This window comes from Sapajus apella, unplaced genomic scaffold (genome assembly GCF_009761245.1).
Source record: "Sapajus apella isolate SASKATOON/1434 unplaced genomic scaffold, GSC_monkey_1.0 scaffold34, whole genome shotgun sequence".
In the NCBI taxonomy this organism is placed as follows: Eukaryota; Metazoa; Chordata; class Mammalia; order Primates; family Cebidae; genus Sapajus; species Sapajus apella.
This window is the reverse complement of record NW_022436974.1, coordinates 22,484,954-22,498,438: the sequence shown is the minus strand read 5'-3', so window position 1 is coordinate 22,498,438 and position 13,485 is coordinate 22,484,954. Positions and strand designations below refer to the sequence as shown.

At 42.7% G+C, this 13,485-nt stretch overlaps 1 protein-coding gene across 12 annotated transcripts in view; it reads right to left on the bottom strand.

Moving 5' to 3' along the window:
- TENM4 (teneurin transmembrane protein 4) overlaps window positions 1-13,485 on the bottom strand; it is a 3,057,282-nt gene that overhangs the window by 140,249 nt on the left and 2,903,548 nt on the right. For all 12 annotated transcript variants that reach the window (XM_032296006.1, XM_032296008.1, XM_032296015.1 and 9 more), the window contains one exon: window positions 8,473-8,673. In XM_032296006.1, coding sequence (XP_032151897.1) covers window positions 8,473-8,673 — 201 coding nt within the window. The remainder of the gene's footprint in view (window positions 1-8,472; window positions 8,674-13,485) is intronic.

The following is a 13,485-nucleotide window of genomic DNA, read 5'->3' as shown; positions in this document are numbered from 1 at the left end:
GAGCTCACAGAGCAGTGAAAATGAGGAATGAATTTATAAGGCTGAGGAGAGGGGCTATGGGGGTGAGGGTGGGGAAGGAAGACCCGAAGGAGAACCAACAGGGGCAAATGATAAGCCTAAGGAATGGCCTTTGAAAGGGTACCATGGAAAATGACATGGAGCACGAAATCTTTAGAATCCATTAAGCTCTGAAAGAAAGGTGAGCCTTTCCAATTCTAAAGACCATCTCAAAGAGATTAAATTCTTTCCCTGTTCTGAGACAGCTCTGAGCCAAAAGGGTGAAAAGCCAATTAAAGTGTTTGGAAGGGGAGATGTGAGTTGTTCTGCATAGCCGTGCTGCTGAGTGTACCCACTTTATGCAAAAGTTGATGAGGCATCCAGCCCAGCAGGCCTGCTCCCTGGGAAAGATGGCTTCAGGGAGGTGAAATGATGCCAGCTTTTGTCCAAGAGGGCTTGTGGCTGGCTGGCACTGCACATGAAACTAACATGATCTAGGTCTGGGAAGTGACAGAGAAGGAGTGCTGAGAGCTGTTTGGTGTTAGCCCAGCACAACGTGTGGGGAGTGGGAGGGAAGGGATTTGTGAGGAGCTGGGGAGGAGGTGGAGTCCTGAGAGAAGGGATTAGGTTTGCTGTTGGCATCTTCCTAGACAGAGCTTTCAGCTGCAGCCACTCCCTTCTCTGTGTTCCCAGTGGGCTCTTCGTCTTCCTTTGACTATTCACTGGTTAAGTCATTCATGGAATAATCACTGAGAACCTAATGCATGTTTGCCCTATGCTAGGGATATTGATAGGCCCCAACCTCACAGAGCTCACAGCTTGGTTAGAGAGAAAGAGAAAGAGAGACTGATTAAGATACATTGCTCAGTATAACATAGTGTTCAGGAGAGACCTTGGAGCAAGATCTGGTTTGAATCTGGACTCTGCCACTTATTAATTGGGTGAGAAGGATGCCGACATGTAATTTAATCTTTCTGGGCTTCAGTTTCCTCATCTGGAAATGGTAATACTTCCTTCCCAGAGTTCTTACGAACCTTTACTCAGATAAGGTTATAAAGGACTTATTTCAGTGCCTGGTACATGCTAAACACTAATAAATGGATGGCTCTTTGTTACTCTATCCTGTGGCTTGTCAGAAAGAAAGATAAGACTGGTAACACGAACATCTCTTTGGATAGAAGGTGGGCATGAGGCAAGAGCTGAGGACTTGGGAACGAAGGGCCTGGATTTAATTCAACTGCCACTGGAAAGCTGACTCACTCCGGGTCAGTCATTCCCCCTCTCCAACTCTTCTCTATCTGTTTAACAGCATCAGCAGTAGCCCCTACCATCACTACCACCCTGATCAGTATCATCCTCCCAAATGACTCAGGAAGTGAAGTCCCCCTGGTGCCTATGTCCTATGCTCTTCTGGGCCATAAGAATCTGTTCCAACAGTTATCTCGTGTGGCTTATCAGGAAGGAAGACCACATGCATAAGGCTGGTTTGAAAGAGGAATTTCTGAGATGGGACTGGAAGCCAAGTTGCCAGGAAGCCAGGGAACTGAGTAAACACTTGTATAAAATCTGACTTCACTGTTTCCACAAACCTAACCAAAGTGCTGGGGAACTTGTCAGCTCACATTTCAATACAGGGCTGGTTGTTGAGTGCAGGGCATGTTGATTTAAACTGCTTTCATTAAATCCTGTTCTTGGTGCCAAACAGCAAGACACATGTCTCAGGGAATAGACAGTGTTCCTTCCTAGGAGGCAGCAGGCAGCAGGGGACCATCTCTGCCAACCCAAGAACCCAGAACCAATGCAAGGATCACTTGGGATTTGCCTTTTGGCCTGCAGGTCCTGATGGGAGGGACTGGGCAGTGTCTGTGCCAGCCCAGCCATGCCAGGCAGCATCTGTGCCAGCCCAGCCATGCCAGGCAGCAAGAAGCACAGGCAAGATGACTAGCACTACTGCTTGTCCAGGCTGTGAGCTGTGCCAGACACGGTGAAAACCATTTTGCCCATATTTCCTCACCTATCCTCACAGTAATTCCATAAAGTAATTTTACCTAAGGGAAAACTAAGGGTTAGAGGGTTAAGCCACATGCTGAAGCCATTCAATGAGTGGGGAGCAACACTTTCCCCAAAAAGCCCAGTGCCTGTTCTGCTGCCCTGTAGCCAACTCCCTAAACATAGTTTCTTGGCTCTATAGTGGATCCAGGCAACAAGGCATTCCTTGCTTAGCTTCACTGCAAAAACTCGAGTTTCAAAACAGCTTCCACTCAGTGAAAGTCCCCTTGGAAGGGAGGTGGTAGAGACATTAAGTGTTTCTTCTATGACAGGCGCTGTCCTATGTGCATACAAAAATAATGTACTTTAGTGATTACACAACCTGCTGAGGTAGGTACTATTACTATCTCCATCTTTCAGATAAGGAAACTGAAGTCAAGGAAAGCGAAGTTTCTTGCCAAGGTCACACAGTGAACATGTGGCAGAAGCAGGGTGGAACCCAGGCCAGCAGTTCCTATACAGCAGGGGCTGAGGAGAGACAGCAGTTGAAGCGCCCTCATTCTCCTTCAAACCTGCTTCCAGAGGCAAGGTGACAGCTGAGGAGGAATGCGGCCTGTGGGGAGTGCTGGGAAGCAGGCTGCCCCAGCGCAGGGCCAGGCCTTGACTCCCAGCTTCCTCCCTCACCAGCACAGCTCCTGCAAGTCACAGCCACTACCCTAGCTTCAGCACAGGAACCGGGGCAATACCATACCTGTCATCCTAACCTCGCAGGGCTGCTTTTGTGCAGGGTGTGTTTCTATGATACTCAACAAACACCAATTGCTTTTACTATTACAACAGTTTTAAAGCTGCCTTTTAAATCCCTGGCCTTGTGGCAATCATGACACCCTTCTAGTCAGTGACAGGCTACAGAAAAATTTAGGATCTGTATTTCTGAAAGGGATTTCATCTTGCCTCTTACTATCAAATTTGTTAATATCAATTGCTCCACCAATGAGTGTTTTAATTAACATCATAAAAATAGTTAACAGGTATTGAGCTCATATAATGGGCCAAATCGTTTTCATTTTCCTTTTTAAGAAATAAAATATACATATATATATATATATTTGTTTAATTGCATTTAGGTTCTGGAGTACATGTAAAGAACATGCAGGATTGTTGCATAGGTACATACATGGCAATGTGGTTTGCTGCCTTCCTCCCCATCACCTATATCTGGCATTTCTCACCATGATATCCCTTCCCAACTTCCCACCCCTAGCTGTCCCTCCCCTAGACGCCCCACACAGACCTCAGTGTGTGATGCTCCCCTCCCTGTGTCCATGTGTTCTCATTGTTCAACATCCGCCTATGAGTGAGAACATGCAGTGTTTGATTTTCTGTTCTTGTGTCAGTTTGCTGAGAATGATGTTTTCCAGGTTCATCAATGTCCCGACAAAGGACACGAACTCATCGGTTTTTATGGCTGCATAGTATTCCATGGTGTATATGTGCCACATTTTCCCTATCCAGTCTATCACTGATGGGCATTTGGGTTGGTTCCAAGTCTTTGCTATTGTAAACAGTGCCGCAATGAACATACGTGTGCATGTGTCCTTATAACAGAACAATTTATAATCCTTTGGATATATACCCAGTAATGGGATTGCTGAGTCAAATGGAATTTCTACGTCCAGGTCCTTGAGGAATGCCACACTGTCTTCTACAAAGGTTGAACTAATTTACACTCCCATCAACAGTGTAAAAGTCTTCCTATTTCTCCACATCCTCTCCAGCATCTGTTGTCTCCAGCTTTTTTTAATGATCGCCATCCTAACTGGTGTGAGATGGTATCTCAATGTAGTTTTGATTTGCATGTCTCTAATGGCCAGTGATGATGAGCATGTTTGTTAATCTCATTTTTGTCTTCTTTTGTAAAGTGTCTGTTCATATCCTTTGCCCACTTTCGAATGGGTTTGTTTTTTTTTCTTGTAAATTTGTTTTAGTTCTTTATAGATTCTGGATATTAGCCCTTTGTCAGATGAATAGACTGTAAAAATTTTTTCACATTCTGTTGGTTGCCAGTTCACTCTAATGATTGTTTCTTTTAATGTGCAGAAGGCTCCAGAGTTTAATTAGATCCCAATTGTCTATTTTGGCTTTTGTTGCCAATGATTTAGGTGTTTTAGTCATGAAGTCCTTGCCTATGACTAAGTCCTAAATGGTTTTGCCTAGGTTTTCTTCTAGGGTTTTTATGGTGTTAGGTCTTATGTTTAAGTCTTTAATCCATCTGGAGTTAATTTTAGTGTAAGGTGTCAGGAAGGGGTGCAGTTTCTGCTTTCTGCACATGGCTAGCCAGTTTTCCCAATACCATTTATTAAACAGGGAATCCTTTCCCCATTGCTTGTTTTTGTCAGGTTTGTCAGATTGGATGGTTGTAGATGTGTGGTGCTGCCTCCGAGGCCTCTGTTCTGTTCCATTGGTCTATATCTCTGTTTTGGTACCAGTACCATGCTGTTTTGATTACTGTAGCCTTGCGATATAGTTTGAAGTCAGGTAGCGTGATGCCTCTAGCTTTGTTCTTTTTGCTTAGAATTGACTTGGCTATGTGGCCTCTCTTTTGGTTCCATATGAAGTTTATGGTGTTTTTTTTTTTTTCCAGTTCTGTGAAGAAGGTCATTGGTAGCTTGATGGGGATAGCGCTGAATCTATAAATTACTTTGGGCAGTACAGCCATTTTCACGATATTGATTCTTCCTAATCACGAGCATGGAATGTTTTTCCATCTGTTTGTTTTCTCTCTGATTTCTTTGAGCAGTTGTTTGTAGTTATTCTTGAAGAGGTCCCTTACCTCCTTTGTTAGTTGTATTCCTAGGTATTTTATTCTTCTTGCAGCAATTGCAAATGGGAGTTTGCTCATGCTTTGGCTCTCTGTTATTGGTGTATCGGAATGCTTGTGATTGTTGCACATTGATTTTGTATCCTGAGACTTTGCTGAAGTTTCTTATCAGTTTCAGGAGATTTTGGGCTGGGACGATGGGGTCTTTTAAATACACAATCATGTCATCTGCAAATAGAGACAACTGACTTCCTCCTTTCCTAATTGAATACCCTTTATTTTTCTTGCCTGATTATTCTGGTTAGAACTTCCAATACTATATTGAATAAGTGGTGAGAGAGGGCATCCTTGTCTAGTGCCAGATTTCAAAGGGAAAGCTCCACTTTTTGCCCATTCAGTATGATATTGGCTGTGAGTTTGCCGTAAACAGCTTTTATTATTTTAAGATACGCTCCATCGATACCTAGTTTATTCAGAGTTTTTAGCATAAAGCGCTGTTGAATTTTGTCAAAGGCCTTCTCTGCATCTATTGAGATAATCACATGGTTTTTGTCTTTGGTTCTGTTTATGTGGTGAATTACATTTATAGACTTGAGTATGTTGAACCAGCCTTGCATCCCCGGGATGAAGCCTACTTGTTCATGATGGATAAGCTTTTTGATGTACTGTTGCAATCGGTCTGCCAGTATTTTATTGAAGATTTTTGCATCTATGTTCATCATGGATATTGGCCTGAAGTTTTCTTTTCTTGTTGAGTCTCTGCCTGGTTTTGGTATCAGGATGATGTTGGTCTCATAAAATGATTTGGGGAGGATTCCCTCTTTTTGGATTGTTTGGAATAGTTTCAGAAGGAATGGTACCAGCTCCTCTTTGTATGTCTGGTAGAATTCGGCTGTGAACCCACCTGGACCTGGGCTTTTTTTGGGTGGTAGGCTATTAACTGCTGCCTCAACTTCAGCCCTTGTTATTTGTCTATTCAGGGTTTTGACTTCTTCCTGGTTTAGGCTTGGGAGGATGCAAGTGTCTAGGAATTTATCCATTTCTTCCAGGTTTAGTGGTTTATGTGCATAGAGTTGTTTGTAGTAATCTCTGATGGCGGTTTATATTTCTGTGGAATCTGTGGTGATATCCCCTTTATCGTTTTTTATTTCATCTATTTGATTATTCTCTTTTTTCTTTTTTATTAATCTGGCTAGTGGTCCATCTCTTTTGTTGATCTTTTCGAAAAACCAGCTCCTGGATTTACTGATTTTTTGAAGGGCTTTTTGTGTCTCTGTCTCCTTCAGTTCTGCTCTGATCTTAGTTATTTCTTGTCTTCTGCTACGTTTTGAGTTTTTTTGATCTTGCTCCTCTAGCTCTTTCAATTTTGATGATAGGGTGTCAATTTTAGATATTTCCTTTCTTCTCATGTAGGCATTTATTACTATAAATTTTCCTCCAGACACTGCTCTAAATGTGCCCCAGGGATTCTGGTATATTGTGTATTCGTTCTCGCTGGTTTCTAAGAACATCTTTATTTCTGTCTTCATTTCATTGTTTATCCAGTCACCATTCAAGAGACAGTTGTTCACTTTCCATGAAGTTGTGCGGTTTGAGTTAGTTTCTGAATTCTGAGTTCTAATTTGATTGCACTGTGGTCTGAGACTTTTTCATTTCTTAAATATTTCTCACTATGACTCCAGAAGGTAGGTACTATCATTATTTCCATTTTACAGCTCCAGAGGGTAAAGTAACTTGCCCAAAATTATAATTAGTAAGTAGCAGAGCCAAGATTTGAACTCAAGTCTGTCTGAAGAAAGTCCGTCTCAGGGAGTTTCCTCATCACATGGTTCTCTCTTGCCTTTGTACATGAGGACACATACACGTTTGATAGCAGTTATAGGGAATGGTGTGGCCAAGAGTGAGGAGAGGAGAGCTCATAATTCTATTCAAAGTCCCTTTTAATAGTTCTGTTCTTTCCATTTACAGGGCTAACTAAAGAATACTTAATAATCTCATCCAAAGTTATACCTATCTCCTCAGAGGCTGTGGGGTTTCATCAGGGATTAACCGTGCAAGACACAGATATATGCCTATCATAAATTAGCTTTGTGGCCACATAATGAACAATGCAAGCCAGTATAGCTTTAAGAGGACCATTTATTATATCGCTATAAACAAAGCCATATAAAAAGAATTATTCCTGAGACCCTGCACATCTGTGCTTACAATCATGTCTTTACATGAGCTTTGCAAACAAGGATAAAAGTCCAATTGAGACTGTGTATTTAACACCGATTCTCCATTCAACAGTGAAAGGTAGTCCAAAGTATTCCAAAGGCATGAATGCTGCATGGATCTCATTTTTGCCAAAGGTCTCAACCATCTTTCTCGATCACCACTAGAACTGTTAATATACAACAAAATGAGCTAATCTGAGCCTCACTTTGTTTAAACAGCGTGGAGTGCTGAGGAAAATGATTTGGAATAAAAAAGCATAGCTGGAGAGGCTATCACTTTTTAGCTTTTTGTCCCTGGGCAGGATTACTTAAATTTTTTCTGAGCCTTAGGTCCTTTATTGGTTTACTTATCTTCATTCTGTCATTGTTGTCTGCCCCCCCTCCTTTCCCAGAATGCACACTCTACAAAGGCAGGGACTCTTTTGTCTCTTCATCCTGTCTAATTAGAAGAGTGTCTGGTATATTGTAGGTGCACAGTAAGTATTCAGTGATTAAAGTATTATGCAAATTGGTAAAACGTGGATAAATGACACCTGTCTCATAGGGATTTGCACAGATTCAATGAAAGATTAGATGTGAATGTAACCCAATACCGTGCTAGGTGACTCACATATGCTCTTATTTAATCCTCACTTGGAAAGGATCTATAAATCATAGTGTTTTCAAACAGAAGGGTGCCAACATAATTATCCTTTGTACTTTATATGTACAAACCCTGTGGTGAACCAAATGCCACAATCAAGAACACAGTCGATCATGTGTTCATTCATTCATTCATCACTATTTATTGAGTAGGTGCTGTGGGTAAGGCCATGCTGAGTCCTGGGGCTTCAGGGTGAATAAGACATGTTTGCTACCCTCATGGAGCTTAGTAACTAACAGAGTGTTTGGCTAGAAGGGCAGGTGGGGGCCAGATTCCCAAGAACCCTAAACACTACACCCAGTTTGGACTTCATTCTGAGAAACAGGTGAAACCGAAGGGTTTGATGGCAGGGACATGCATCCTGTGAAGCCCACCCCTACAGAGCTTAACTAGGAAAACTTTCCCTATGGCCTTGCCTCCAGGGATAACGTCTTAACATGAGATGAGATTTCAGTGACACATATCTATAAGTACTATTGTTGAGGGGTAGTTTTGAATTTCAAGAACACTGCTATGGAACGAATGATGTAAGGATGTAATTTTTGAATCCTATCTCTACCTAAAAGTATTGAAGGCCAGAGTTCAGAGAAAGAACAAAAGCACGCAGAGGCATGGGGAATGCATTGCTACATGATTGAGAAAAGTCACGTCCCTGATCAGGACTGAATGGTGACCATGTCACAGTAGAAATCCCCTCCCTCTGCCCATGCTGCTTCTCCCCACCCCCCACCCCTCACACCCCACCCCTCATTCCTCCTCACCCCGACTCATCCTCCACCCACCCTTCATCCCCGTGCATTTACCGATAGAACAGTCGTGTCCAGTCCAGCTTGGATCACAGCTGCAAAGCCCGGTGTCGGGGAGGAAGGTTCCATGGCCTGAACATTGGTCTAAGCATGTGGCTCTAGGGGTCTCGCAGTTGGTGCCTCCCCATCCCACAGAGCAGTGGCATTCGCCTCTCACGCAGACGCCCCGGCCTGAACACGTGGGGTCCATGCAGTCCACTGTGAGATGGAGGAAAGAGAACATACGTAAGCATCTGACCAGCAAAGGTGAGACTCCTTTAAGAAAACTACTTAGCTTTGCGGCCAAGAGGCTTCACACATTCTGGTAGAAGGATGCAGAGGCCACTTGGTATGGTGAGAGAGTACTGTAGCAAATGGCAGAGCTGGGTTCCCAACTCCACCCAGATAGAAATCCCTAACTCTTCATTTGTGGGGCAGACAGAGTAAGAAATGTGTCTCAAGCATCAGCACTGCACTTTGTGCCTATGGACACTCCTTCATTCACTTTTGAATCTCCACCTCCTAGAACAGTGCCTGGTACACAGGAGGAGTTAAATAAGTCTTCAGAGAACAAACTTTTATTATCACTTCATAATGCAAGTTTATTTATGAGAGCATGAGACTAAAATAGATTCCTTGATTTAGATGAGAATTTATTTTGTAATTAAATTCCACTAGATTTTATCATCTTCTCCAAATTATTGGGATTGATACGAACTTTCAACTTCACCTTCCTGGCCAGGCATGGTGACTCACACCTGTAATCCCAGCACTTTGGGAGGCTGGAGTGGGAAGATCACTTGAGGCCAGGGGTTTGAGACCAGCCTGGGCAACAGAGTGAGATCCTGTCTCTACAAAAAATTTAAAAAGTTAGCTAGGCATGGTGGGACATGCCTGTAGTCCCAGCAAATTGAGAGACTGAGGCAGGAGAATTGCTTGGGCCTAGGAGGTCGAAGCTGCAATGAGCTATGATTGTGCCACTATACTCCAACCTGGGTAACAGAGTGAGACTGTCTCTAAAAGGCAAATGACCAAAATGACAACAAAAAACTTCACTTTCATGAGGGCAAACAATTCAATATGTTTTGACTTTGCACAGCTTCTCTTTATGTGGTAGGTGACCTACATAGCAGTGGCTCACAGCCAGGCAGCCCTTTAGTGCTCCCAGAACCCAAGGTCAAAGTGGTCTCAAGAGACAACCCAGAAAGAGGAAAAGGAGAGTAACACTGTGGGTCATTTGCTCTGTGCTTACACTCTAACCACTTTATATACACTGTCAGATTCAGTTTTCTCAGTAACCCAGTGAGATACAGATGAGGAAACTGAGGCTCTCAGAGGTAAATAATTTATGATAGATCACACAGCTAAACTCTACCAGAGAGAAATTCTTTTCCTGATTTCTAAAATCGTGGTAAAATAAACATAACATAAAATTTACCATCTTAGCCACTGGTAAGTGTACAAGCCAGTGCTGTTGAGGATGCGGATGGTGTTGGGCAACCATCACCATTGTCAGTTTCCAGAACTCTTTTCATCTTGCAAAGCTGAAACTCTGCACCCATTAAACAACTTCCTATTTCCCCTTTCCCTCAGCCCTGACAACCACCATTCTATTTTCTATCTCTACGAATTTGACTACTCTAGGTACCTAATGTAAGGGGAATCATCCAGTATTTATCATTTTGTGATGGTTTGTTTCACTTGGCATAATGTCTTCAAGGTTCACCCATGTTGCGGCATGGCCAGAATTTCCTTCCTTTTGAAGGCTGAATACTATTCCATTGTGTGTTTTTACCTCATTTTGTTTATCCATTCATACATGGATAGAAACTCAGGTTGCTTCCACCTTTTGGCTATTATGAATAGGGTTGCTATGAACACAGGTGTACAAACATCTCTTTGAAACTCTCTTTCAATTCATTTGAATATATGTCCAGAAATGAAATTGCTGGATCATATGGTAAATTCTATTTTAGATTTTTTGAGGAACGATCACGCTGTTTTCCATAGTAGTGCTACCATTTTACATTCCCACCAGCAGTGCACAAGGATTCCAATTACTCCACATCCAGAGAAGAATCTGAAGACTGTTCTGTCTGATGCTGAGGCCAATATTTCTTCTATCAGGGACTGACTTTCCCAAATCAAAGCTTTAGTTATAGGGCTACACAAAATTAACAGAGACCTCTAATCTTCTGCAAAGCACTGCATGGAAAAGGAGAGGACTACTGAGAATTAAGTGAAGTGGCTCCAGTTCATATGGAAAGTGCAACAGGTGGCAGAGAGAAGACAGGATTGGTAAAGGAGGTCGATTCATGTTCTTTCTCTGCCAAAAAGTTTTCAGGTCTGTCTTTCTCTTTAGGGAGGTAGGGATGCTATTCATTTTGTAATTGTGAGGGCACGGTGGTATCCTGGGGAGGAAAGGCAACACGTAGCTGTTGGAGAAAGTGTGCTGATGGTGCTGTGATGAGTATGGTCAGGCCCCTCCTAACAGGAACTCACGAGGGAGCCCTATGCTACAGAAGAAAAAGCTCTCCATTTGGCCTAAGGACCTAGGTTCAAGAGACAAAATTAGGGCCTAGGGTCTTAGGTCCATGGTCCAATTACATATCTGCTCTGAGCTTCCCATCTATAAGGCAGGTATGGTAAAGATACTGACCACTGACTTCTCAGGTTGCTATGAGGAGCAAATGACATGATGATTTGAAAAGACTATATGAATTGTTGCAAAAAAGTTATTTTCCCATCCTATCAGGACATTCAGTAGCATGGCTTGGGGCAAACTGTGGTCAGAGCTCAATTATAATCCAGATATCCTTTAAATTTATTTATTAATTATATTTTATAACCCAGTATACTTGACTTTTGCATAAAAGACTGGGAAACCCAGGCTGGGTATATAAGAGTCATAGACACAAATGGGGAAAAACTACAAACGACAATATTATGGGAACATTTATATTGAGAACTAGCTTATCAAGAAAGTTCCTTGGCTAGTTAGGGTCTTAAAGATGTTCAACCTAAAAACCTAAATGATTAATAAGACCATCAGAGTTCAGGAGTGATCATTTGCTTAAAACACAGTAACGATCACAACAACGAGCATTAATTTAGTCCCTCTTCTGCACCATATTTTGCTATTAAGCATTTTATAGACATTATCTCATTTAATCCTAACAATGTAAGTATGAGGTAGCTACTTTTGTCATCCTCATTTGACCGATAAAGAAACAGAAAGCACAGACAGGTTAAATAATTTGCCCAAGATCACACAGTAGTATGACAAATGGAAAAATTTAAATGCGAATCCCTCTTTCCTGGTTTAGGTCTCCGGTCATTTCGCGTTATAATCTTACTAGTTTGGAAATACATGAATGCATATACACTTACATAAACACACACACACAAAATGCCTTAAAAATAGAAATAAAATCAAAACAAGAAAGAAATAGAACAATGTGGAGGATTAATGAAGTCAAATGAAGGCCAAGAATCTCTTCTCCTGCAGTCTCTGGACACCATGCAAAAATGGTTAGAGCATGACCTGTTGGAATTCCTGATAATTAAAAATAAGAAAAGTAATAATAGTGATAAATTCTCATGGCCTGCCTCAGATCTTGGAACCTCAGAAGGATTATTCTGGCCCATTAGGCTTCTATGACAATCCCCTAGGCCCAGAGAACTTTCCAATTTGACAGGAAACAACTCAGCAATTCCTATCCTGAGGCCTATAAAGGTATTTCCTTTTCTGTAAGTGCCTGAACCTCAACATTGGGTTGAAACTGTCTCTGAGAATCCCAGGGCACCCTTCAGGTCGAACCTATAAATCTCCATCATTAGCAAGCAGGCCGGGAGGCTGCCAAGCTCAGCAAGAGGTTCTGGGTGGCACAGTCCTGTGCTTTTGTAGATGTAATGAGGCTAAGGAAGGACTCAGGAACCAGCAAAGTGAATCCTACGCTCTCAGCAGATAGTCCAGGCAGAGAACAAAGATCAAAAGGATCTGATAAGAGGCTACCTCCAAGCAATTAATCTCTGATTCTGAAGGTCAACTGGGCCAAGTGAGTGTGGAGCAGAAGGGAAGTTTTAAGGAAGACTACATCTCAGGAGTGAAGGCAGCTCCCGGAAATTTAGGCTGAACTGGCTGAGGTTCCTGCTGGGGGTGGGTAGATATTGTCCCTGTGCTTTACTGATCCTACAAGGCCAGTATCTATGCCACAATGATGCTCTGCCAAAGAGGTACTAAGTACACTCTGCCTCTGCCCTTGCTTTCTGGAGCCTCTGGGGTGGAGATTAAAGTTGGCTTCTATCACTCTGGGACAGCTTCAGGAACAACAGTGGTTTCCCAAGGAGCTGTGTGTAAAGTGTGGAGAAGTGGCCGGCCTGGGGTGGAAGGGAGCTGTGATGAAGTAGGAGCAATGGTCAGGGAGGTGGGCTGGCCTTGATCTGGAAGACAGTTTAACTTAGTTTCCTCTTAGAGATGTGCCAAACAGTTACGTTTTTTCCCCTTGCAGAGCTTGCCATTCAAGCCAAAATTTCTGGCAGAAGCGTAGCTCATTAACAAAATGATGAGGGCTGCATGACCAGGCTGCAAACACAGGCCTTTCCCCGATACGTTCCACACTTCAGTGACCACACAAGCTATTAGACACTCTGCAGGACCAAAAACAGTGTCTCACTTTTCACTGTGAAAGGTCTAGGTTTTTACTTTTCTGCTCCTCCCCCAACTTCCTCTAAGTGTCCTACTGGCACCGTTCAAGCTTTAAAAAATACAGGACAATAAACTTCAGAAAAAGGAAGGGGGAGAAAAAAAGTGAGCTTGTTAGCTGATGTTTTATAAACACAGTGAAACCCTTAGCACAGAGCATCGGGAGGAGGGGAGGAGAAGGGTGGAGGACAAAGGCCCCGGGAAAACGCCGTTATAAACACAAGGACCATGCAGTGACACTTCACCAGAGGAACAAAAATAATAACAGGAATCAGTACCAGATGGCCCTCCTCTGAAAAGAAAGCAGGAGTAAGAACACTTCTTTT